Source organism: Ilyonectria robusta, assembly GCF_021365365.1.
Source record: "Ilyonectria robusta strain PMI_751 chromosome Unknown BGZ61scaffold_11, whole genome shotgun sequence".
NCBI lineage: Eukaryota > Fungi > Ascomycota > Sordariomycetes > Hypocreales > Nectriaceae > Ilyonectria > Ilyonectria robusta.
This window is the reverse complement of record NW_025764445.1, coordinates 988,311-1,011,304: the sequence shown is the minus strand read 5'-3', so window position 1 is coordinate 1,011,304 and position 22,994 is coordinate 988,311. Positions and strand designations below refer to the sequence as shown.

At 52.1% G+C, this 22,994-nt stretch overlaps 7 protein-coding genes across 7 annotated transcripts; 3 read left to right on the top strand and 4 right to left on the bottom strand.

Moving 5' to 3' along the window:
- Window positions 1-840: 840 nt before the first annotated feature.
- On the top strand, window positions 841-1,919 carry BGZ61DRAFT_453196 (uncharacterized protein). Its single transcript, XM_046246048.1, has one exon. The coding sequence runs from the start codon at window positions 997-999 to the stop codon at window positions 1,621-1,623; it is 627 nt and encodes a 208-aa protein (XP_046103826.1). The 5' UTR covers window positions 841-996; the 3' UTR covers window positions 1,624-1,919.
- BGZ61DRAFT_478744 (aminotransferase class I and II) lies at window positions 1,917-3,179 on the bottom strand (the record flags this gene model as incomplete). Its single annotated transcript, XM_046249042.1, has 2 exons — window positions 1,917-2,630; window positions 2,685-3,179. The coding sequence occupies 2 exons, from the start codon at window positions 3,177-3,179 to the stop codon at window positions 1,917-1,919; spliced, it is 1,209 nt and encodes a 402-aa protein (XP_046103825.1).
- Window positions 3,180-3,590: 411 nt separating this feature from the next.
- BGZ61DRAFT_453194 (pyridoxal phosphate-dependent transferase) lies at window positions 3,591-5,074 on the top strand. The gene has a single exon (XM_046246047.1). The coding sequence runs from the start codon at window positions 3,813-3,815 to the stop codon at window positions 4,917-4,919; it is 1,107 nt and encodes a 368-aa protein (XP_046103824.1). The 5' UTR covers window positions 3,591-3,812; the 3' UTR covers window positions 4,920-5,074.
- Window positions 5,075-5,160: 86 nt separating this feature from the next.
- Window positions 5,161-6,585, bottom strand: BGZ61DRAFT_453192 (uncharacterized protein). Its single transcript, XM_046246046.1, has 2 exons — window positions 6,166-6,585; window positions 5,161-6,105 (listed from the first exon to the last, which is right to left on the bottom strand). The coding sequence occupies exons 1-2, from the start codon at window positions 6,335-6,337 to the stop codon at window positions 5,264-5,266; spliced, it is 1,014 nt and encodes a 337-aa protein (XP_046103823.1). The 5' UTR covers window positions 6,338-6,585; the 3' UTR covers window positions 5,161-5,263.
- Window positions 6,586-7,189: 604 nt separating this feature from the next.
- BGZ61DRAFT_533199 (ABC transporter) lies at window positions 7,190-11,769 on the bottom strand (the record flags this gene model as incomplete). The annotated part of the gene is made up of 2 exons (XM_046253972.1): window positions 7,190-9,713; window positions 9,764-11,769. 2 exons carry the CDS (start codon window positions 11,767-11,769, stop codon window positions 7,190-7,192), a joined length of 4,530 nt encoding a protein of 1,509 aa, XP_046103822.1.
- Window positions 11,770-13,896: 2,127 nt separating this feature from the next.
- On the bottom strand, window positions 13,897-14,801 carry BGZ61DRAFT_453188 (uncharacterized protein). The gene has a single exon (XM_046246045.1). It carries the CDS (start codon window positions 14,751-14,753, stop codon window positions 14,184-14,186), a length of 570 nt encoding a protein of 189 aa, XP_046103821.1. The 5' UTR covers window positions 14,754-14,801; the 3' UTR covers window positions 13,897-14,183.
- A 5,804-nt stretch (window positions 14,802-20,605) lies between these two features.
- Window positions 20,606-22,994, top strand: BGZ61DRAFT_494507 (sugar transporter; the record flags this gene model as incomplete). The annotated part of the gene is made up of 9 exons (XM_046250770.1): window positions 20,606-20,646; window positions 20,726-21,086; window positions 21,142-21,302; window positions 21,359-21,493; window positions 21,547-21,668; window positions 21,722-22,111; window positions 22,175-22,372; window positions 22,426-22,530; window positions 22,585-22,994. The coding sequence occupies 9 exons, from the start codon at window positions 20,606-20,608 to the stop codon at window positions 22,992-22,994; spliced, it is 1,923 nt and encodes a 640-aa protein (XP_046103820.1).

The following is a 22,994-nucleotide window of genomic DNA, read 5'->3' as shown; positions in this document are numbered from 1 at the left end:
AAGATAAGCATGGCTGTTAGGTACTCGTATGGAAGCTTGTGCAGGTCGGCTAATTGACCGGCCAACAAGTCCAGTTTAAACACGGTTGATAACAAAGGCAATTTCATTTGGAGAGTGAATTGTTTGACTGGTCTCAAGGCTTGCAAGCAAAACCAGCAGTTTGTGTTTGTCCGCTATTAAATGTGGTGCTGCAAGCGGGATAGTTTGTCATTTGCGCCTACGGGTCTTTGAGGCTAAACTGCCGAACACAAAGTGGTTTGACTTAGATTGTCTTAGCCACTACAGCTTCCACTGCGCCGGTATTCGGTTTGCTATTGTCCAGGGGTCAAAGATGTGTGTTTGTGATGACTATCGCTCGCTTGCTAGGCGAGGGAATTGAGGTTTGTATGAGGCCCTGATTGCCTGAGATCATTGTTGCCTGAGGCCAAAGCGGCCGTGGGCTTTCTTCAACAGTTCGCTTGATGAGATTGTATGTTTCCTAGGCCATAGAATGGCCGCGTCACTGAGTGGAGTGGAGTTGAGTGATGACGACGTCTCGGCTCTTTGACCCTCACACACAATCATGGTGAGCTTGGAGCGATTGCACGGTGTTTGCGACAGGAACCATGAAACCTGATTTTAAACATAATTTTATTGTATGCCAGCGCCTTGGGCAAACCCAGCAATCTAAGACATCCACGTTCCAAGTGAGTGTAGGGTAAACACCTGAAACATTCCTGACGCCAGCATCCAGCTACTTGATTGGCTGGCTGGACAATCTCGGTGAGATCCACCGCTTATCGCGCCAATCTTATCCGATAACGTCTCACCTCGGCCGCGATTGGCAAAGGACAGCTCACAGCTCTCCTTTTTACGCTTCAAGGGCGCGTCAGCTCAACTCAACACGCCAAAGTCTCATATCAAGAAGCCACCACCCCGTCTCCCGACGCCACTACAGAGTCAATCCACCCTGTCATGACGTAGACGCAGGGATCGAGAGACTGTCGACCCGTCACGATGCGCCGGGCGCTCAATCTGCGCCTCGCCGGCCAGGCCATGGCGCTCAAGGTCTCAGCCAACCTCGTGGTGCAGTTCCTGATGCGCTGGAAGGATCCCCTGCGCATCTTCGACTGGCAGCAGGTCGGCGAGTTTGCCCTGTACGGCCTGATGGGCTCCCAGGTCGGCAACATCATCCAGTTCCTCCTGGAGGACTGGTTCCCAACCCGGAACGCCCCCGTCGGCGGCCTGCTCCCAGATACGCTCGGCCACGCCCGCCAACTGGAGGAGAAGAGGGACGACGACCCGGCCAAGACAAAGACGTGGAGGACCTGTCTCAAAGTGGGCGACGATGTCAGCTACCGCAACGTGCTGGTCAAACTGGTTCTCGACCAAACCCTCGGCCTGTTCATCAGCGGCTGCATCTTCCTCATCTGCACCAACTTTATGCGCGTGCCGCAGCTGCCCCTGGTCTTCCTCATCGTCCGCGAGCGCATCTGGGCCCTCATCAAGGCCGGCTGGCACATCTGGCCGCTGGTGGCCGTCTGCAATTTCCTCTGGGTGCCGGTGCGGTCACGCGTGCTCGTGGCCGTGTGCGTGGGATTTGGTTGGAGCATCTTTTTGAGCATCTTTGCGATGAGGACTTAGCGAGCGGAGGAGAGCATGGATTATACCCGTCTGGCCGAGAAACGGCAGTCCTTCCTTTTGTACTACTACCCGTTGTCCAATCTGTTTATGGACACCCTCTTAACCCAATTGAACCGTCTGCTGGTAGCTCGCTTTAGCAAGCGGCAGGCCTCACAATTCGTGCGGCTCAAAAGCGGACCGCCGGGATGCTGATTATGGCAACACATCTCGCCCTCACATCAACGCTGAGAAAGCGATTCTTTTTTATCTTAGTCTTTGGCGTCAATACTATGCATTTATTTTCCTTTTTTAAATCACTTCAAATGCTCCTTCACGTACGCACTAAGCTTCTCCAATCCCTCCTTCAACACGTCTGCATCGCAAACATAGCCGAACCGAACGTAGCCTTTGAAGTCCTTGCCGCCGCCGAAACACCTTGAACCAGGCACAACAAAAACTTTGGTCTTCTCTAGCAGATCCCTACAGAGGCGCACATCGTCGACTGGCTCACCTTTTACAGTGAATCGCACGAATGCAGTTGTCCCGGCCAGGGGCTTAACCCACGAGCACACATCCTTGTGGTCATTCACAAATGCCTCCAAGAGTGCCACGTTGTTCTTCGCCATTCCAACATTTCGCTTGAGCAGCGGGGCCAAAACGGGCGGAGACAGTGCATAGGCCGCCAACTGATCATCGATTTGAGAGACGCTGATGGAGGTATAATCTCGTGCCGCTGCCATGGCATCGATGATTTTCTTGTCTTTGGATGCAACCCACCCGACACTAATGCCTGCCATGGCGAATGCCTTTGACATGGATCCTGTGACGACAGTTCTCTCATAGCCCAATGTGGCGACAGAGGGAGGAGCGACATAGCCAGGTTGATACAAATCGTGGAACAAGGGCCGGTATACTTCGTCAGAGAAGAGAATGATATCCCGAGCCCTAGCGAACTCGACAATCTTGGTCAGAACCTCGACGGGGATTGGCGCTCCTGTAGGATTGTTGGGGTTGTTGATGATGATCATCTGCATGGGTTAGTGTAAATGTAATTGGTTTAGGGAGGAGCGTAAGTGCCGTACCTTGGTGTTGGACTTGGCAAGAGTTTCAAGAGAATTGACATCTGGCACATTACCGTTGTCTGCAGTGAGCTTCCATAGCGACACCTCAGCTCCAATGCTCTCTGGTAGACTGTAGAGTTGCTGATAGGTTGGGTAGACGCAGATAACATGGTCCCCTGGGTTGATAAGAGTGTAAAGCGACAGAAAATTGGCACCAATAGCACCCTGGGTAATAAGAATATCGTCGGCACCAACATTCCCAGCGGGGCTCCCCGACGGCCCGGAGTTGTACAGCCCAGCTACTCTCTCGCGGAGTTCGGCGGAGCCACGAATTGGACCGTACAGGAGCTTCGTCCCAAAATTGATAGGGTTGGACGACGTCTTGTCTAGGGAGAGATCGAAGAGATCATTGATGGAGACGGAGGCGACGCAGGTCTCTGCGGTATTGATAGCGCCTGGTGTCGTCTCATAGTCATTCATCCATCGCTCGACATCGAATTCAGGGAGGCGAACCATGATGGCTGTGGAAGATCTGAGAATACAGGGATAAAGTTAATATGCAGCAAGGGTATTGGATAAGGCAGATGCCGATATAATATGGCAAAAAAGGCAGGGGATATTCCGTCTTGAAACGGGCGATTAAATACTTGACTTACACCTAACTTGCGGTCCGAGGTGGCGATCTAGACCGGTCCCACACCCGCCCTAAAAGAATCCAGACACAACGGGCGCAACGAAAGGCGTAGCCCCACAATTTGTCGTTAGATCGAGGAGGGAAGGACTCTCCGAACAATTGAGGGAAGGAAAGAAGCTCCGAAGTCCTGGGAGGGAAGTTCGAGCCGGAGTCGGGAAGGAAGCTCGAACCGGAGGCCTTACGCAGTGCAGCCACCACCACCTCACGGAACGCCTCGGTCTACGCCTGGGATGATTGATGAACCACCATGTAGCCATCCTGTTTGGCAATGAGAGAGTCGACATGTGACTTAAAAGAAGCCGCGAATATCCGCCGCATAGACCGTGCTATAAAACCTCCTTTCATCCCTGAATGCCTCGTGACTTTTAACACAGTACCATCGTCCGGCGTCAACTCACCCCGCACCACCAAACACTGCAGCAATCCGATCCATTTTGTCTCCAGCACGCACCAAGATGAAGTACGCTCGTATGTCGATTGAGATTGAGTCGCCCGAGGAGTACGGCTACGACAAAATCAAGAACAACCTCTCCGAAAGCTCCATCACGGACCAAAGCCTCGACTCTCTGGGGCTCAAGATTCCAAACTTGACCCTCGTTTACAATGAGCACCGAGGGAGCTCGGAACTGCGCAATTTGATTGTCGGAGACTCGGGACTGCAGAAAGACGATGTTCTCATCACGACTGGTGCCGCTTCCGCGTTGTTCATTATTTCGACTTCGCAGCTGACCTCGGCGGACCACCTCGTTGTCGTGCGACCCAACTACGCTACCAACCTCGAGACTCCAAAAGCCATCGGCTGTGGTATCACCTATGTTGACCTCGAGTTTGAGTCGGGTTTTACGCCCGACATATCTTTTATCGAGGCCGCTATCCAACCCAACACTAAACTGGTCTCTGTGACCTGTCCTCACAACCCCACTGGTACTGTCATGTCCAGGGCCAGTCTGGATCGGCTCGTTACTATTACCAAGGAAAAGAAGTGTCTGCTCCTGGTGGATGAGACCTACCGAGATGTCCATTATGGAACCCAGTTGCCAATTGCCGCATCTCTTGGTGACCACGTACTCAGCGTCAGCTCTATGTCGAAGTCATTCGGTATCCCGGGAATTCGTTTGGGATGGGTAATTACCCAGAACAAGACCCTCCAGGAGACGTTCCTCGCTGCAAAGGAACAGATCAACATCAGCGGTAGCGTCATTGACGAGTGGATTGCCGAGCAGGTTCTTGCCCGAAAGACCTCCATCTTGGAAGCGACTAGCGAAGAAATGAGGATTCGGCGAGAGATGGTTGCCCTATGGGTTGAAAAGGACGACATGTTAGAGTGGATCAAGCCCCAAGGTGGAGTAGTTTGTTTCCCTCACATGAAGAAAGAGCCTGTTGGTGGAACTGCTGCATTCTACGAAAGGCTTCTTAAGAAGTACCACACGTATGTCGGACCTGGACATTGGTTTGAGATGTCCGACACGTACTTCCGGGTGGGATTCGGATGGCCGACTAGAGTTGAGCTTCAAGCTGGCATGGATGCTATCTCTCAAGCACTTAGAGATGGCAGTTGCTGAACGAAGCCTGATGGGCACAAAAATACTCCGGAGAAGGAATTACAGTGCCATGCACGCTTAGTCTAGAGGCCTAGGCTCGGTATTTCTTTGATAAACACAAAGTCTTTAGAAAGCGAGATAAATACTAATTAATCTTGCTCAAGCAATTTTCTTCCCGATGAGGGAGTTTAATATCTGCATATGCTGCGTTTTCGTCGTACAAATCGCGGCTCCCAAGACTCGAATTGAGGACTCAATGTAAGGCAAGTGGGCAACAACGTCATTGCTTGAGTTTCTGTGACTGTGTGTGGACGCCAAGATACATATATGATATACGCAGACAGTGATACTTCATTTCAAACAGCCTAATCCTGAATATCCAGCTTCCATACATCTCCAAGTCTAGAGTTATCCTCAGCGAGGCCCCCATGGACGATGATTGCGTCTCCGTTTGACTGCTTCAAAATGTCCGCATCAAACCAGCCTCTGGGCGCTGGCACACCGTCTTTACCAGTAGTCTTGACTGCGCTCCATGTTTTCTTCTCGATATCAAAGGCCCAAACATCAGTCAGCATCTTACCGGCTCCGGCGTGGCCCAATGAAGAGGGATCTCTCTCGCCAAACATTGTAACAAGGATGTCTTGTCCGCTCGGGGTCTTGAGAGTGAGTAGAGTGGCCACACTTCTGGCCTCCGGGCCCTCTTTCCCATCAGGCGCGTATATGATGCTTGTCCACTGCTTTGCTTCTGTGTCATACACATCCAAGCTTCCACCCTGTTCAGTCTTGCCGTCAAAGCCGCCCATGCGATACAGTTTCCCGCGGCAGAAAGCAATTGATGTTCCACCGCATGGAGGAGAGGGAGCTTCGGGGAGCTGAGTCCAGGTACGCGAGGTGACATCAAACGTCCACAGGTCGGAGAGACGACCTTCAGCAGGGCAGCCAGCGTGGAGATAGAGCGTAGATGCGCCATCAGAAGTCATAGCATGATAGCTACGGGGAATGGGGTGTGACCCGGGCTGAGGCTGGATCAGGGACCATTGGCTGGAGGATGGTGTATAACTCCAGACACTGCCATTTTCGTCGATGGCATCCATCGCGATACCTCCTCGACCAGAAAATAGGTAGATCGCTCCATCAAGGACTGCACTGGATGTGCCGACTCGGGGAGAGGGAGCCAGAGTTGGCGCAGGGAGCGTCTTGGCTTGGACTGGCAATTCATCGGTCAGTCAATAGTCGATGACATTCGAGTGACGCTATGAATGCTTACCAGATGCATTTCCAAGCTCAACGACGTCAAACTGGCTGTCAACAGGCTGCCTGGGAAGCAGCTCGCCTCCAAAAATCCATGCGTTCGAGCCGGAGATGGAGAGGATTTGAGAGGAGCGCTGGAGACGCTCGCTCGACGCAAGTCGAACCCAGGATGCTGAAAGTGAAGTCATTGTAATTGGAGGTGCCGAGTAAAAGTTGGTGAGATGGATAAAGCTGCTATCCTTGAGGTAATTCAGTCGTGTATTTATATTCACCAGTTCTAGTGGATCTCCCCTGCTGTATGATTATACCTACAGAATCAGCAGATGTCGGAGCTGCGGCTTCCGTGGCCTCGCACCCGCGGTTTAGCTCCATTATGCGCGCAGATTCAGGGCGGTATGGTATTCGGACTCGTCATTGGGGGCTATGAAGGTTGCGGGTCGCAAGGATGCAGTGATGGAACGAAGGCATCTAGACAAGTCAGTCATGATTGGCCTCAACAGACCCGCTTAGCAGTACCAGGCTATGTAATCGGAGTGAATCGCTTCCATCTCCGATGAGTCAGCCATATTGGCACCCACAAACTTCTTGGCTTGTCTGAGTGATTTAATCGGAATGAATGACTTCCATCCCCGATGAGTCAGCTATGTCGTTGCATGTTGATCTTGCTGCAAACCCCATCAGTTCTTTCGTTGGGCCACGAGTCACTGGAACGTACGAACTCCGGATCAGCCCATTCGAGTCACACTTCCCGAGCTTGCTCAGTATCATTATCGTAGCCTTGCCAAGTCGGGGTTGTAAGAGTCTATAATATTGATAAATTTGAAATAGTCATTGATTGATAAATGAAACGTCATTGTCTTGATTGTTTCCCCTAGAGCGATTTAAATGATTAAATGAGAAAGAAAATTTATGTGAGCGACCTGTTGTGTCCATCCGTGATGCGGAATCCCCCTCATACCACGCAGTCTCTAATACCTCCACCCAATGTACTCTAATTCCTCCGACTGATGATGTCTAATACCGTCTATATCCTTCATTGTCTATACCTGCTTCTTGCCCTTGGGCATGCGGACCAGCCAGTAGAGAGCCAGGGAGGCGGCAATGTTGAAAATGATATAAACCATACCAATGCCAAAGTTGCGCCACCTGTCACCATACTCGGAGGTCAGGGCGGTCAAATAAGTGTTCGTGCTGGACATGGTGCAGTAGCTGCAGGTCGTGGTGCTCATCTCATCCTGGAGGTAGCCTCCGGTCTGGTTAATGTACGAGCTCATGTACTCCCCACAGGTCTGGCCGTCGAGGGGCTTGAACTTGACCAGCTCGTTGGCGGCGCATGTCACGTCGGTATTTGCCAGGCCCACGGCCAGCATAGCGGATACCAAGTAACTAAATGGTGACATGCGGTACAGGAAGATCCAGAATCCAGGCATGCTATCGGGAGAAGCGAGCACACCACAGAAAAGCAGGCACATCATGAAGAGAATGTTGGCCAGGTTTCCGCCGGCCTCTGCGGTGTCTGTGATGGCGATACATGCGTGGGCGAAGGTGCAGGTGAAGATCATGAACTGCCAGAACAAAAGCCACATCAGAGCACCGCGCTCAGCAGTCTGGCCGGCGTCGGAGGCATTCTTATCGAAACCGACAGGATAGTAGACGCAGATGAACATGAAGACCGACATGAGCGAGTTCCACGGAATCTCGGTGATGACCTGCGAGAGCATAAAGACCTTCCAGCTGTAGGTCTTTGATGGACGTTCGCGAACCTCGTAGAGTGCTCGTTGAGTGACGAAATGCGGCATCTGCTGCTGCACCAACTGACCGAAAATGCTGAGGATGTTGAAGATGGCGAACATCTGATTCTGCAAGCCTTGCATACTCAGCGGGGCGTTCAGGAAGACCAGACCGATGAACAGGGAGACAGAGCAACAGAGGATGAACTTGGAGTAAAGGTACGACGGGGTTCTCCAGTACTGCTCAAAGACACGGCGGGTGACGATCAACAGCTGGTCCCAGAGAGGTGTGGCAAACTCGTTGTATGCACCGGCATGTTCATCCACAGCTGTGTTGGCCGCTCCCTCGGTCTTGAGACGCTGGAGCTCGGTCTGCACGGCCTGATATTCGCTGCTGTCGCGCCAGACTTGATGCCAATCGTGATCAGTGGTAGAGCCGGGGGCGGCGCCAATGGCTCCAAGCATCCATTCGGCAGGGTTCTCCTCGGCAGGACAGTGAGGCGCGCCGTGCTTCTGGAAATACTCTACCATGGTCTCAGAGTTCTTGCCGATGTCGCCAAAGTAGACAGTGCGACCTCCCTTAGCGAGGAAGAGGAGTCGGTCGAAGCGCTGGAAGAGCATGGCTGACGGCTGATGGATGGTGCAAAGAATAGACTGGCCGGCCTTGGAGAGCTTTTCAAGGAGATCGAGAATAGCCCAGGATGTCTGAGAGTCAAGACCGGAGGTAGGTTCATCAACGAAGAGCAGCAGAGGAGGCTTAGCAGCCAGCTCAACGCCGATAGTCAGGCGCTTTCGCTGTTCAACATTAAGACCCTCACCAAGAATACCAACAACGGCATCGGCATATTCTTGCATATCCAGGAGCTTGATAACTTCATCGACGTAGGCAATCTTCTCGGCTCGGGGCGTCGTATCGGGCTGTCGAAGCAGGGCGCTAAAGGTCAAGGCCTCTCGTACCGTGCTCGTTTCGAGGTGGAGATCCTGTTGCTGAACGTATCCGGTTTTGCGTTGGAAGGAAGAATCGCGAATCTTTCCGTCGACAAGCATCTCTCCGGTGATGACACCCATCGAGACACGGTCAGCCAAGCAGTCGAGAAGCGTGGTCTTTCCGGCTCCAGAAACACCCATAAGAGCAGTCAGAGTACCCGGCTTAACCCAGCCGTCAACGTGGTCCAGAATTCGGCGAGGTTCGTTCTTGATCTTGATATCGTAGCACACATCGTTCCAATGGAAGACGCTGGTTGAGCCTTGAATGTTACCATCGTCGGAAGTGTTTCCGCTTGACTTTTCGGCGACGGCGATGGGTCGCGAGAGAGACGATTCGACATCACTGCTCATCTTGGAGGCGGCGTTGTGCTGGTCCCCACGTCGGAAGATCAGGACTTCGCCCTTGGACTTCTTGGCTGCGATGTACTCGGTGGCGACGATGTAAGTGAAGTGGAAGAAGATGACGAAAGCGACGAGGATACCAAAGTTGCGCCACTTATGGCTGTGGTAGTACTTGAATGCCGTCTGCATGTAGACATCTCCATCGACAAAACCCTGACCTGCAACAGAACCAACGGTACTGCAAGCGCGGTTTTCCGCTCCAACATTGGCGTATCCGTCGATGAGAGAGCTGGGTACGAAGACATCGCAGGTGAAGTTTCGTCCGTGGAACTCGTTAATTATCAGTGCCTCGAATCCGTACGCAACGGGGTCGAGGTAGTTGATCCAGCGGCACCATCCAAGCATGTAGTCGACTGGAATAGCAAAACCGGCGAAGATAACGAGGGCGAGGATGAGAATCGAGGCTGGAACCATGGCCTGTGATAGAGTGCGTGATACCGATGCACTTGGCTGCGTTAGTATACTGTAATCTCTCGGCGGGATAGATTGACTTACATTGTACGGAAGATGCCGGACATGGCCAAAACCATACAGAACGTGATGAGAAGGAAGTAAAAGAAGTTTCCAGCCTCTCGGTTCAGATTCGTCATGAAATACAAGATCAAGTCGTAGAGGATGGTATTGGCGATTTTGTACGGCATATCGACCAAAATAGAAGCGAAAGCTTCGGCAGATGGATGATAGAAGGCGTAGCGGACGTGTTTTTCCACAATCGGGCGTTGGGCGTACTGGGTCAGAATTTCGAGGGCACTGGCAAATGCGTTGGTCAAGATTGCCACGAACAGGGCAGCGGTACGCTGGTAGAATGATCCGGTGGTAGGTTGCATGTTGTAAAACAGAGACGAAACGATGAGGCCCATACCAGAATTGGCGAGCAGCATGAACACGGTGAGAGACGGATCTCCCATAAGGCGCTTCCAACCGCGCCACAGGCAGAGCATGACTTGTTGACCGTACGAGAGAGTGAAGGGCGACTTGAGACGCTGGCCTCGAGCTTGGGAGGACTTCTTGTGCTCACGGAACGCCTCGGCGTCGGGTCCGTCCAGAGCGTGTGCGCTCTTGTAGTCCTCGATTTCCGCCTGGAGAGCCTTGTAGTTCTCGCTCTGCTTCCAGCACACGGCAAACTCGTCGGGGGTTCGCGGGGCGCGACCCTCGAAGCCAGGGCGGACGATGCGCTCCGTCGGGGCTGTCATCGAGGTGAGGAAGTCGGGGGTTGTCTGGCGAGCAGGGCAATCGAAGCCGAGGTTGATGAAGTACTCGCGGGCCTCGTCGGCGCGACCGAAGAAGATCTGGCGTCCTTCGTACAGCACGAGAGCCTTGTCGAACAGGTCGTAGGCGCTCTGGGGAGCCTGGTAGATGGACACGGCGCAGGTCTGGCCGAACAGCTCGGACTGCAGACGGAGCGTCTTGCAGAATTCAATGGCGTTGGCAGAGTCCAGACCTCGAGTCGAGTTGTCCCAGCATTGGAACGGCGCGTCGGAGAGAGTGGCTTCGGCGATGGTCACTCGCTTGCGCTCACCACCAGATACTCCGCGGACGTACTCGTTACCAACGCGGGTGTTGACAGTGTGGCTGATGCCGTACATGGCCATGACAACGTCTCGCCTGTGGTCGCAGAACTCGTTGGCGGTGACTCCCTGGGGCAGAGTTCGAGGGCATCTCGCGCGGGACGCAAAGGTGAGGGTCTCACCGACGGGAAGCATTGGGAAATGGACATCGACCTCGGCGGTGTAGATGCACTCGCCCTTGTGGTGCTTGTGCATCTCCTCGGCGCTGACACCCTGGTAGTTGAAGTAGGTGTTGTCGTCGACGTAGATGCCGCTGGTCTCGCCTGAAATTGTCTTGAGGAAGGTCGAGCAACCAGAACCGGGAGGACCAAGAACCACGAGCATCTCGCCAGATCGAACGATGCCGTCAAAGTTGTCCAGGATGTCAATCTTTCGCTTGCTCTGGTTGCCGAGGAGTTTGCGAGCCAGGCTGGGAACCTCGAGCCAGACGTTGCCGACGTCCTTCTGGTAGTCGGTCTCGGCGCCGTATCCAAAGACGTTCATGTTCTGGAAGCAGAGGCCGGTGCGGCGGAAACCAGCACCCTGCTCAGTCACCATGTGCGAGAGAGTCTTGGCCCATACGCGCGCGTTGAACTTCTCGCCGCGGGGGTTCAAGGGGGAGTTGGGGTCGTCGGTGATGAAGATGGACTGAGCGGCCTGGGTATTGACTCTTCCCATAGAGTGGTTGGTGTACTGCCGAGCGAGGTTCTGGACGATGGAATGGCGGCGCTCCATCTCCGTCTCGTCGCCATCGTCACCCTCTTCGATCGAGTCGCTGGCGTCTCCACCCTTGTTCTCGGCACAGTTGTCGAGCTTATCCTTGCTGTCAAGTCCATAGCTCTGGCCCAGAGGCGGAGGAGTGCCGGTGCCGGGGTCGACATAGGTGATGTTGCTCCCAGCCGGGGACCTTGGCGGTGCCGGCAGCGAAAAGCCACCGTCAGGCGGTTGCGACATGGTGGTGATTAAGTTCGGTAGTCGATGCGATGCGTGGAATTAAGTCGAAGATATTCAGATTGGGTTGTCGGGGGTGGGCGGTCGATGCAGGGGTTGGCTGTGGCTTGACGATGGAGGAGTTGAAGCCGAATAGAAGTTTGAGTGTCTTCCAGATTACTGCTAATTGGGGGCTCGGACGGTCCCGTTTGCTCTTTGCCTCTGGGCAATAGTCACAGAGAGTAGCACACGGGAAAATGTCCTTGCTCGAACCAACAGAAAGGAAAACGAAGCGGGGGTGATGCTTCTATGTAAAGGAGTGTTGAATTAGGATAGAAGATGCCAAAGATAATGCTGGGGGGGGACTGTCAGAGTAGATATTATACTCCATCGCGTGGCAACGGACACTTCGACCGCCCGCTCGGACTTGCAAGTGGGCCTCCCGGGGGCCAACTACGCAATCGATGTCCATGTTTTCGAGTTTGGGGTACGTGTAAGGCTCTGATTGTGAGTAGCCGTCCGTCTCGGGTTCTTGGAGGACCCCGGGCTGGAGGCACTGCATTAAGCTTGTCGGGGCCATCTCACCCCGTAGGGTCGTTGGGTGGCAAGAATACGAACTAGGGAGCGTGGGGAACGTGCTGAAAAAGTGATTTGTTTATCAACAAAAGTACAATCAGATGCAGTGAGATTTATTTTATTTGGTTATTTTTATTTGGGTTGAGTGTAAGTGAGTCGTCGCCTTAGATGCGGTTTACAAGATGTTGGGTGGATTGAAGCACCACTACGGAGTACAGCAGCATTGAAACCTGCTTTGAAATATGTACTTCTAAAACGGCAATACACAGCCTGTCGATTAATTCCCTCAAGAGCCTAGATATTTCTGGAATGGTTTGCGGCAGTGATAACCCCGCCCCTGAATTCGGATATCGATGATGTGATATAGATGTCATGAGAGTTGTTGGAATAAGACGCGGCAACTGGGCTGGGGAATCAAGGGTTCTCGGAGACTGAGCTGGCGCCAAGTGGGCCATCCGCGACTCATCACGACTCATTCCGTGTGGCATGATCCCTGTCAAACCCGACACTCCGTACTTCTCGGACTGCAAAACGGCCCCGCGACCCGAGATTGCTTCCCGAGCACGATTACGCCCGGGGTTGCGTGAGCTTAACACAACCCGAACAGTACTCCAAGATAGGCTTGAGAAGATGCGAAATATATGGCAATCCCCCTGCGGCTGGAGACTGCATGGCATGCGACGGGCGCAGCTTAAGTACACAGAGGATATCGACCCAACAGGCGAACAGGGTCTTGGCGTCGCGTGATTATCTTGCGATGCAACTAAATCTCTTCCATGGGGTTTGATTTAGCTGCCTTACTGGGCGTCAATAGTTCAGTTCTGTCGGTACTAACTCGATCGTGGCTTCTCAGTTCTTCTGTCTCCAGTGGCAAATCCGCCTTCATCTTGGCAATGCTGCTCTCTAACTCGGCATTGACTGATAATTCAACTCCCCAGTCGTGTGGATTCACAGAGGCAATGCTCCAGATTACCAATCTCCAAAGTTTCATCCCCTGCATTCCATGTGCTACGCGGTATTTTGAGAAAACCAGTCACAGAACCAAGACAGGGTGGTCTACACAGCCTGTGGTGGTTTGCTGCGACACAGTGGACTCTCGGGCCACGGACGAATGCGGACGAGTCGGACGGAGTTTATTTGATTGCGTGTACCCGTCTTGCTTCTTCTCTCATCCACATGATTCCCCCTGATTCATTGCCGTGGAGCCGGTACCGAATCCGAACACCTGATATTTGGTGTAAACAATGTGGGTTGTGGGCTTTTTCCGAATATCGAAGTTTTCGGGGATGGTGAACTCTCTCCAGTGGAGCGTCCCACTTTTGCAGTTTACAGGGGGCGGTCCCTACCCTATAGCGTTGAATGAAGTGTCCATTGCATGTGTGAGGAGCATTTGCAAGACCAGCTGGCCGGATAGATGATCACCATGATTATCATGGCAGTAGTAGCATGATTAATGACCATAGTTCGCATATTATGTATTGATATTGCTGAAACGATTTGTTGGGGGTGATCTCCAGTATTTCTACAAGATTTTTTACTCCACATCTACCCTCTTCCATGTCACCACTCATGCATTGCTACTTTCCAGGCACCGTTCACAAGGGGATAGATGAGTAGGAAGGAAGTGTCTATTCAGTTTCACTACCAAGGAAGGACAGAATATGATCTGTGACCAAGACGATGCATTACGCCTTGCTGAAAGGACCGGAGTAAATCCTGCAAAAAACCATCAAACAGCCATCTAACGCTCTTGCCATCCAATCCATCCGACGCCTCAGTGTAGAAAGTAGTCCCAAAAAGGTCAAAGAAAGTCGAAGAAGAATAAATCGATCACGTCAACCAATAGCCCAGCACAGCGGGACTTAGGTGTACACGATTCGGGGGCCGGCGTGGTTGAGGTTCCAGGACACAAAGTCATTGTCGTACACGCCAACGAGCTCGAAGCCTTCCTTGGTGCCAGGGGCCTTGCAGGGGGTCTTCTTGGTCAGGTAAGTGCTGTAGGTGGCGTCGTAGGAGGCATCCTGTCCACGTGCGACGGAGAGGCGGGCGAGATGCTGGTTGCGCTGGTTTCCTGGCGGCCAGGTGGCGGTAGTGCCGGGGGCTGGGGTGAGGCTGCTGAAGAGGTCGATCTTGCCGCTGCCGTGGAAGTTGCCGCCGTCGTTAAGGTAGAAGGCGAACTGGCACTGCTTTCCCTTGGAGGCGGCGGGATAGGTAAAGGTCAGGAGGGCGGTGATGTCGTTTCCCTTGTTGGCGTCAAACTTGGAGACGACGCCCCGGGACGTGGAGGCGATCTCGCCCGTGCGGACGTTGTATGCCCAAGTCGCCGAGGGGTTAAAGTGAGGCTTGTTTTGGGACGTGTCGCGCTCCTCAAGGGGGGCTGCGAGAGCGGAGACGGCCACGGCAACCGCGGTGAAGAGAGTCTTGAACAACATGTCGAATGGGGAGAGCAAGAGCTGAGATTGAGAGATTGAGATGTAATCGAGAATCGCCAATCTTGAATTGATCTGAGGTCTGTGAGTGTGCCGATGATGAGAAACCACTTCATTTGGCCAGACTTCACGCCGGTTATATACTAGACAGCATCAGCCCAAGTGAAAAGCACCAGCTCAGTGTGCAGAAAGAGGCGGCGCTCAGCCCGTCCCTGGCGCTGACGCCTCGGCGACCTTGGGCCAGCCCAGAACCTAATGGCTGCGACAAATATGAAAATAGCATCAGCCTCGCAGCTTTGGTCGCCGTCTAGAGACACGCTGGGCCAAGCACAGCCCACGAGGCGGCTCAGCCATCAGCTACTCGGTACCGCAGCGAAAAATGCGCAGCGAAAACACAGCAGCAGAGAGGAAGCTACATGCGGGGGAGGATAAACCGAGATAGGGCGGCCAATAGCACTCCGGCGGCGTCATCCCGTTGCATCTAGACTGAGTAGAACACCGTACTGGAGCGGAGACTCGCACGGCAGATGGCTTGGACTAAGCCGTTTGAGGTCTTGGAGGCACACATTTTACCTCAGCTGAGATGCCACAAAGGACTCTAGCTAATAAGGTCTGCTCATTGAGCCATCACGAGCTCCTCACCGTGGCTTGGCTAGCTCCTCTGCTTTTGTGGTGGCTGGGGACTGCGCATTCGATTGGTGCCGCAGAGACACGCTTGCTCAAGACATGAATCTGCCTAACGAGCCAGAGCTTGTCCAGCGGGGCGGGAACATACAGAGCCATAAGCTTTCAGCCACGGGCAATGCTAAGCGTCATTCTAAATGAAGCTTTGGCTGTGGCGGCATCTTCCGTCGGTGATGTGAACTGCCTCCAATACAGTACTGGCGGTGGCGGTGTGGCTCACTTAGGATCGCTCCCACCAGTCCACGTCTCTTAATCGACGAGATCCACCTCTAGGATTAGCCCAAGCGAATATCGCATATTTTTGAGTGCTATTGAATTCCAATCCTGTCTCCAAGTATGGAGAAATCTCCGTCTACACTCTGGAAGTTGCATACAAGGATCCCGGGATTTCAACAAGGCGTTCTATGGCTGACCACCCACTCCTGCAGACACAAAGTCCTACCTTTTCGATCTGAAGCTTCGTATTTGAATTCGTAATTAATTCATTGCAGCACTTGATTCGATATCGCCTGGATAAAGATAGAAGGTGTGCAGATGCATGTGAGTATGAAGCGGCGATTGCCAATTGATGATTCGCAGAGGAGGGTATCCGTCAGGCTGCGGTCACACATTTGTCCGCGACAACGATAAAATGTAGAAGTGGCGTCTCGTATATATGAGTTCTTTCGACCATATCTCGACACTCAGGCTCAGCTCTGCCATGGTTAGGTTGAACGCGGTAGATTGCGCGGTCCCATGAATGTGCAGAAAGCTGACAGGAGATTAAGCTGTACGTTTGGTTACGTCAACATGGTGATGCACGTCAGCGGTGACATCCGAATTTCCAACTACGCGGCTTTCCCCGCTGACAAAGATTGTTCGCCAGGCATCTCTGCCGTCATCACTGTGCCCGGCTTTGGTCGCAGCATTTTTGGAAGTAGGCGGCGAAAGGGCATGACTGGAGCTTTGTTCATGTGTGCCTTTCCGGTAAAGAAAAGCCATCATCTTGGATGATTTTATATCTACGACCTCTGTAACTCTCATGGAAACGTCTTCTTCCTCAGCCAACGAGCCAAACACTTGTACAATGTCCACAATAAACCGTGATTCGGACAGAGTCCATGACTGCATGAGGCAGACTGCGAGGAAACGGTCTAGCGCAGTATCTTAGCGTAGGACCTTGGCACGGTGCCGAAGGGAAATTCCGCGGATCTTCTTTCCGCGCTTGTGCTAAAATACTTGGTGGCAGCCATCTCGCCCGTCTGTGTACCAGCTGAGCTCGCTACATTGGCGCTGACTTAGGGTGATCAGAGAAGTGCTTCACGACCCTGACGACGAAGATCATATGAACTTATCTAGATCTTGATGGCAATTAGATGCGCGTCATCTGTCAATCTTGAGGCTGACATAGTTCCCTGCGTGCTGTATTTGTTTCCCCAGTTTCGTTCTTATTTCGACGCGCTCACTTAGTCGCTCTTTTCCGTTCGAAACACTCCTGGTCTTTTTGTCCCCATTCGTTCTTTACTCGTTTATCATGGCTCCTTACATGTTCATTCGAGGGCTCTCCCTGGCAGGCCTTGCCTGAGACCAGGTCGACAACACGTGAGCCAGTGACACCGACACCATCAATCACTTCAAGGTGAAATTTCTGGATAACCAAGCCGCCGAAAATAGCCGTAGCCACCGTAATTTGGGTTTCAGAGGCCATCTCCAAGGTAAATGGCACGCACTCTACGGCCTCACGCTGTGATGGGCCGCCGGAGTTAGCAACCCTACCCAGGACACCGACGGCTTCTATGGCATGGTCCGTGATTCTGCCTCAGCTCTCACGGACGACCCTTACGACCTAAATTTGAACAACGATGACCTAGTGGAGCACTAGAATTAGTTCGTCCCCTCCAATGAGACTGGGAGCAAGAAAAATATATTCGAGCTTGGTGGCACTAGTATTGTCGAAGCGGACTACTGTAGCGGAACCGGGGCTGTTCACTATTTCGTGGCAAGCCGAAGCTATTCACACGGAAAGACTCCTCACACTTCTGCGTATTAGAACGACGCCGAGAACTACAAGGGGGCTGGTGTTGGGAAGGTCGAACTTGTCGACGGCGTTCCTAGCGTCATTCATCGCTTTGGAGACAGCGGCTGATGGTAGAGCGGAGATTGAACGCCCAAGTAGGGCGACTTCGCAGCCCATCGAGATCCCAAGAGTGAATACAACTGCATCCTTGGCAATCCTAACAGCGAGTCCGGATTCCCGGCGAATTCATTCGTTTACCAAGCGCGCGTGTCAGCCGATGATGCGTTCGATCCGAGGAAGTACGAGTATCGGTGGGCCGGGAGCAAGGATGGAACTCAGATGCTCTCTCAACATTTACCTCCGAGACGGCCGTGATGTGGAGAGTTGGCTAGGAGCAAATTACATAGGACAAGCACTTTAAGACTTACATCTGCGTCGACCTCAGTAAGTCCTACTAGGTGCGGCTCTACCGTTTACCTTCACACTGCTCCGAGCCCCGAGGACCCATGGACTGCAGATAAGGAAATTTAAACGGCGGCACCTATCGACGAAATCCTCGTGTACGCGGGTCTGGCTTATCCTCATTTGGACAAATCAGGCTGGACTCCCACCATCGAACAACAATCGCATCCAGATCATCAAGGTGTCTTTTTCGTAAGATGGTCGGTTGAGGAACTGGGAACTTGGGAAAGATCAAAATGCAACTTGACTGTAATTGGATAATTTCAAGCTAGATCGTCATTTTGGTCTCCCATTTTGGCCTCGAATATAGAACGAATAACCCAGTCAATTATTCGGCATCAGTTCCAAGGCCAGTGCCGCCACCGACCCATTCAACCGCTGGTGTGCGGACCGCGTTGACAAGGAAGAGTGTGTCCCCGCTGTCTTCGAGACAAAGGGTGCTATTGTCGGCGGAGCTGGAGTTTTCGATGTAACCGACCACAAAGATGGCGACAATCGCTTGGTTTTCTGCAAGGAAGATTCGATCTAGTTGAAACGGTGCACCAGGGTTATCGCCAAGCCTGAAGTGACGGCGATGAAGCCAAAGGCCTTCTTACCACAGCCACACACCCGTGCTCGATTGGCAGCTGCTTGATGAGTGTAGACGGGCTGATGGGGTGGCAGATTATTACATTTTGTGTTGGAATGCCTTTTAAACCAAGATGTTATTGAAATGGCAACTATTAACAGGTCCGCGATTCTGTTACAATGCCGATTCTGTGTAGTTCAACGTGGGTTTTCATATGACTCTAGGCGGCGTACAGTTACAGTTTCGAGCCCATAGTCCCATTGACTAATGTGAAGCCGTTAGGATTAGGACACAACCAACTAAACACATTTATTGCATGATCTTGTGGACTCACATGCTGACAGTCTCCTCGTATTTCTCTCTTATATCTTCCTATAACTGGAATGACACCAAATTGCTCCACAATTATGACATCCCACTTCCACAATATCGACCATCAAGGTCTGACTCTACGCACGTGCTACACGCCATTCGCAATTCCGACGAAGCCCATTGATCTGGCAACAGCTGAGGATTCATATCTTATACTTTAGCTTACTGCCCGAGCTACTAGCGCATATATTGCTACCGTGACTTGCTGATGAAAAGAAAGAATCTTGGGGTTTGTGCTATTTCATACAATAGCTTCCAGATGGCGACCCATTATTATTGATCTTACTTTGGCATACCGCCGGTTGGAAATGAGGCAATTCATAGATGTCTCTACACCGCTAATGCCAAAGGGTATTTCCTGCCTCGGGCTTTGTTCATATTCGAATCACGCCAGTCTCAGCCCTCCAACAACACTCACTCTCTATCCTTACTATTATGTCATCTATCTATCTGCATGGCTGTGATATCTGTTACCACCACCTCTATCCTCAATTGAAAAGAAACGCCTCCTGCTTCAGCTGCGCGTGATTAAACCGCTCGACATGATCATCTGAACGTTATCGGCCATGCCGCCATTCGCCACCGTGAGCAGCTACAGCAGTGAGCCAGCCTCCATTTCTCTTCATCCTGGTTCATTTAATATACCAAGCTAGATGAGGATTCTCAGCCCTCCTATCGAGCTGTGGCTAAACCATTTAGAGAGCATAAACAGCTCCTCACTTTGTCCCGCATCCGAAAAACGGGCGGCACTGAGGCAAATAAGCATTTCTGACATATGTTCAACACTAGATCTCAAGCCCCTGTAGTAATGTTGTCCTGTGATTTGCTGTGACGATTAGGCAACAGAATAATGGCTGCCGGTTTCTGAACAAGGTAAGAAGCTATGCAATATTTTCCCTAATCATGCCACCCTTCACCTCGAGCTATCCTGCATGCTTCTAGAGCTCGAACCGTGGCCCTCGTTCGTACCCACATTCTTGGTCAACTTCGGGACCAATGCATTCTTGTTTTTAGCGATGTAACCATCACATCGCAGCCATTGATGGTTGCTCACCCTGCGGAGATCCTTCGAGGTAACCCTCACTTGCGCCTCATTGGACAGCGTGGGCTGACCTCCGCATCGTCCCCGGATAATAGCGAGAGCGAAGTAGTGAGACAATTGGTTGGGCCAACTTCGGGCTCTTCCCCAGACAAGGGACAAAAGTTGGTGCCTAAAAACACCCAAATCTCACCCGGCACATTGATAGCGTAGTGCTCGGCATCGAGGTCGATTGACTTCCCCGGTTTTCCGTCAAGTGCCGTGTGATGAGCACCGGGCCGGACTCTGGCCGAAGGTATCATCCTAACAAAGCTGATGTAGCCTTGCTGTACTCCGGGGTCCCGGTCCTTTGCTCAACATAGATGCCGCGTGACAGCGGTTGGGTGACATTTCTAATCAGCTTATGAGCTGCTCGGGCACACCGACCACTAGCAACGACACCATGAGACGAAGAGATCGGCGGGTTTTGAGCTGTTTAAGTCAACAAAGGTTCGGCATATGCAACATGAACAAGGAAGATGCTGCCAATGAACTGGATTTTGTCTGCGTCTGATACCCTGATGCTTCTGCGTGACGCAACATAACTACCCCTCATCGGCCGCCTGTCTCACCTCATCAATTGGACCAGCATATTTATTCTTCCACTCTTCCCAATACATTTCATCGAGTCTAAGAATACCCAGCTTACTTTCATTAATCGGCGACGGAGACCGTCCCTGGACACAGTCAACAGCATGGCAGATGAAAAGAATGGCACCAATGGCATCGACGGGCCGTAAGTTCTCCCTTCTTAATCTATCTTCATAGATCACTCCGCACCTTTCCACTGTTACATTCGCTTACCAGTTTCACAGTGTGGCGCACGATGACAAGCACGTCTTGGAGGAGGAGGAGAAGCGGAAGATCGCCAATTTGACCGAAAACCTACCGGGCGAGATTCGCAATCCTCTCAAGGGAATTCCGCGCGACCAGCTCCTCGAAGATGTCACCAACTTCCACCGAGATCATGGGCTCCCAGAAGACATCCTGCCCTTTATCAAGAAGGGCGCCTTGGTGGCACAAAACCCAGTCAACTTTGAGGACATTGATGATCTTGACGAGGACGACAAGCGTGTATTGAGAGAGGAGGTCACCCATCGGTGGAAGCAGCCTTGGGCGCTGTACTATACCATCATCCTCTGCTCAATCGCCGCAGCTATTCAAGGATGGGATCAGGTTGGATAAGAGCTGTCATCTTCGTCTTGGGAGATCATGCTGACGTCGACAATAGACCGGTTCCAACGGAGCGAATCTGAGCTTCCCCGACGCCCTGGGCATCCCCGACGCCGCCGGTTCGTCCTGTGGACCCGTCGCAAACGAGGGAGAATGTTCCAAGAATAGTTGGATTATCGGATTTGTAAATGCGATGCCCTACATTACTATCTGTCTTTTGTGAGTATGCACTATATGTCACCGGGGCATATAATGTCCGTTGCTGACAGATATAGTGCGGGATGGATTTCTGATCCACTGAACGACTTACTGGGCCGTCGAGGCGTCATCTTTGTTGCTGCCATCTTCTCTCTGATCGCGCCATTTGGCATGGCCGGCTCACAGACTTGGGGACAGCTCGCAGCCTGTCGGTAGGTGCTCGATCCCGGCCCGGCGGAGACTCGCTTTCTAACAAACTCCTTAGAATGCTACTTGGTATTGGAATGGGTCTCAAAGAAGTCACGGTCCCTGTGTTCTCAGCAGAAAACTCGCCTGCCATCATCCGTGGTGGCTTGGTCATGTCGTGGCAAGTGTGGACGGCATTTGGTGAGAGCTATGAGCCGATGGAATTAATTGCCATGCTAACCATGCAATCTCAGGAATCTTCTTGGGCACATGCTCCAATCTCGCTATGGGAAAGACCGGCGATATCGCATGGCGGTTGCAGTTGGGATCGGCCTTCATCCCCGCAGTGCCTCTCGTTATCGGCACGTACTTTTGCCCAGAGAGTCCCCGATGGTACATGAAGAAGAACAAGCATACAAATGCATGGCAATCGCTATTGAAACTTAGAAACACTCCCCTTCAGGCTGGCCGAGACTTATACTACATCCACTGCCTGCTGGAACAGGAGCGGGTTATGGTTACCGAGGCTGGACTGAAGGTCACAAGCAACTTGGTCACACGCTTCATCGAGCTTTTCACCATTCCCAGAAATCGGCGAGCGACATGGGCATCTGGAATTGTCATGATTGCCCAGCAGATGTGTGGTATGACATCACTAGTTCAATGCATGCCAACTTGAGGTTGGAATTTGCTAACCGTGCGGCTAGGAATCAACATCATTGCTTTCTACAGCGCTACTATCTTCAAAGAGAGTGGTATCAGCGACTACACAGCTTTGTGGGCCAGTTTCGGCTTTGGCTTGATCAACTTTCTCTTCGCTTGGCCCGCAGTGTGGACGATTGACACCTTTGGTCGGCGAACGCTTCTGCTCTTCACATTTCCAAACATGTTCTGGACCCTCCTAGGTTGGTTGCCCTCAAATGTTTTACACACAAGTATCGCTGATAATTTGAAATAGTTGCCGGTCTTTGTTATCAGATTGACAAGGGTAACGATGACAGTAGTGCTCGGATTGCTGCAGTCGCTACCTTTGTCTACTTGTTTGCAGCGTTCTACTCTCCAGGCAAGTCTCATTGGTACAGAGGATCTATACAACCAGAATGCTAACAATTTATAGGGGAGGGACCAGTTCCTTTCATGTACTCTGCTGAGGTCTTCCCACTATCTCATCGTGAAATCGGCATGTCCTGGGCTGTTGCGACCAACAATTTCTGGGCTTCGGTCCTTTCACTCACCTTCCCGCGAATGTTGATTGCCATGACGGCTACAGGTGCTTTTGGGTTCTATGCCGGACTGAACCTAGTTGCTTTAGCCCTTATTTTCTTGTTTGTACCCGAGACCAAACAGAAGACACTCGAAGAACTGGACTATGTGTTCGCGGTCCCCGATCGCGTCCATGCATCATACCAGCTCAAGACTGTTTTACCCTGGTGGACGAAGAGATGGATCTTACAGCGGAAGACTGAAAAGTGCCCTGAGTTGTACTATGATGAGAATCAGAGCTCTGTGAGGGATGGTCAGGCTTAA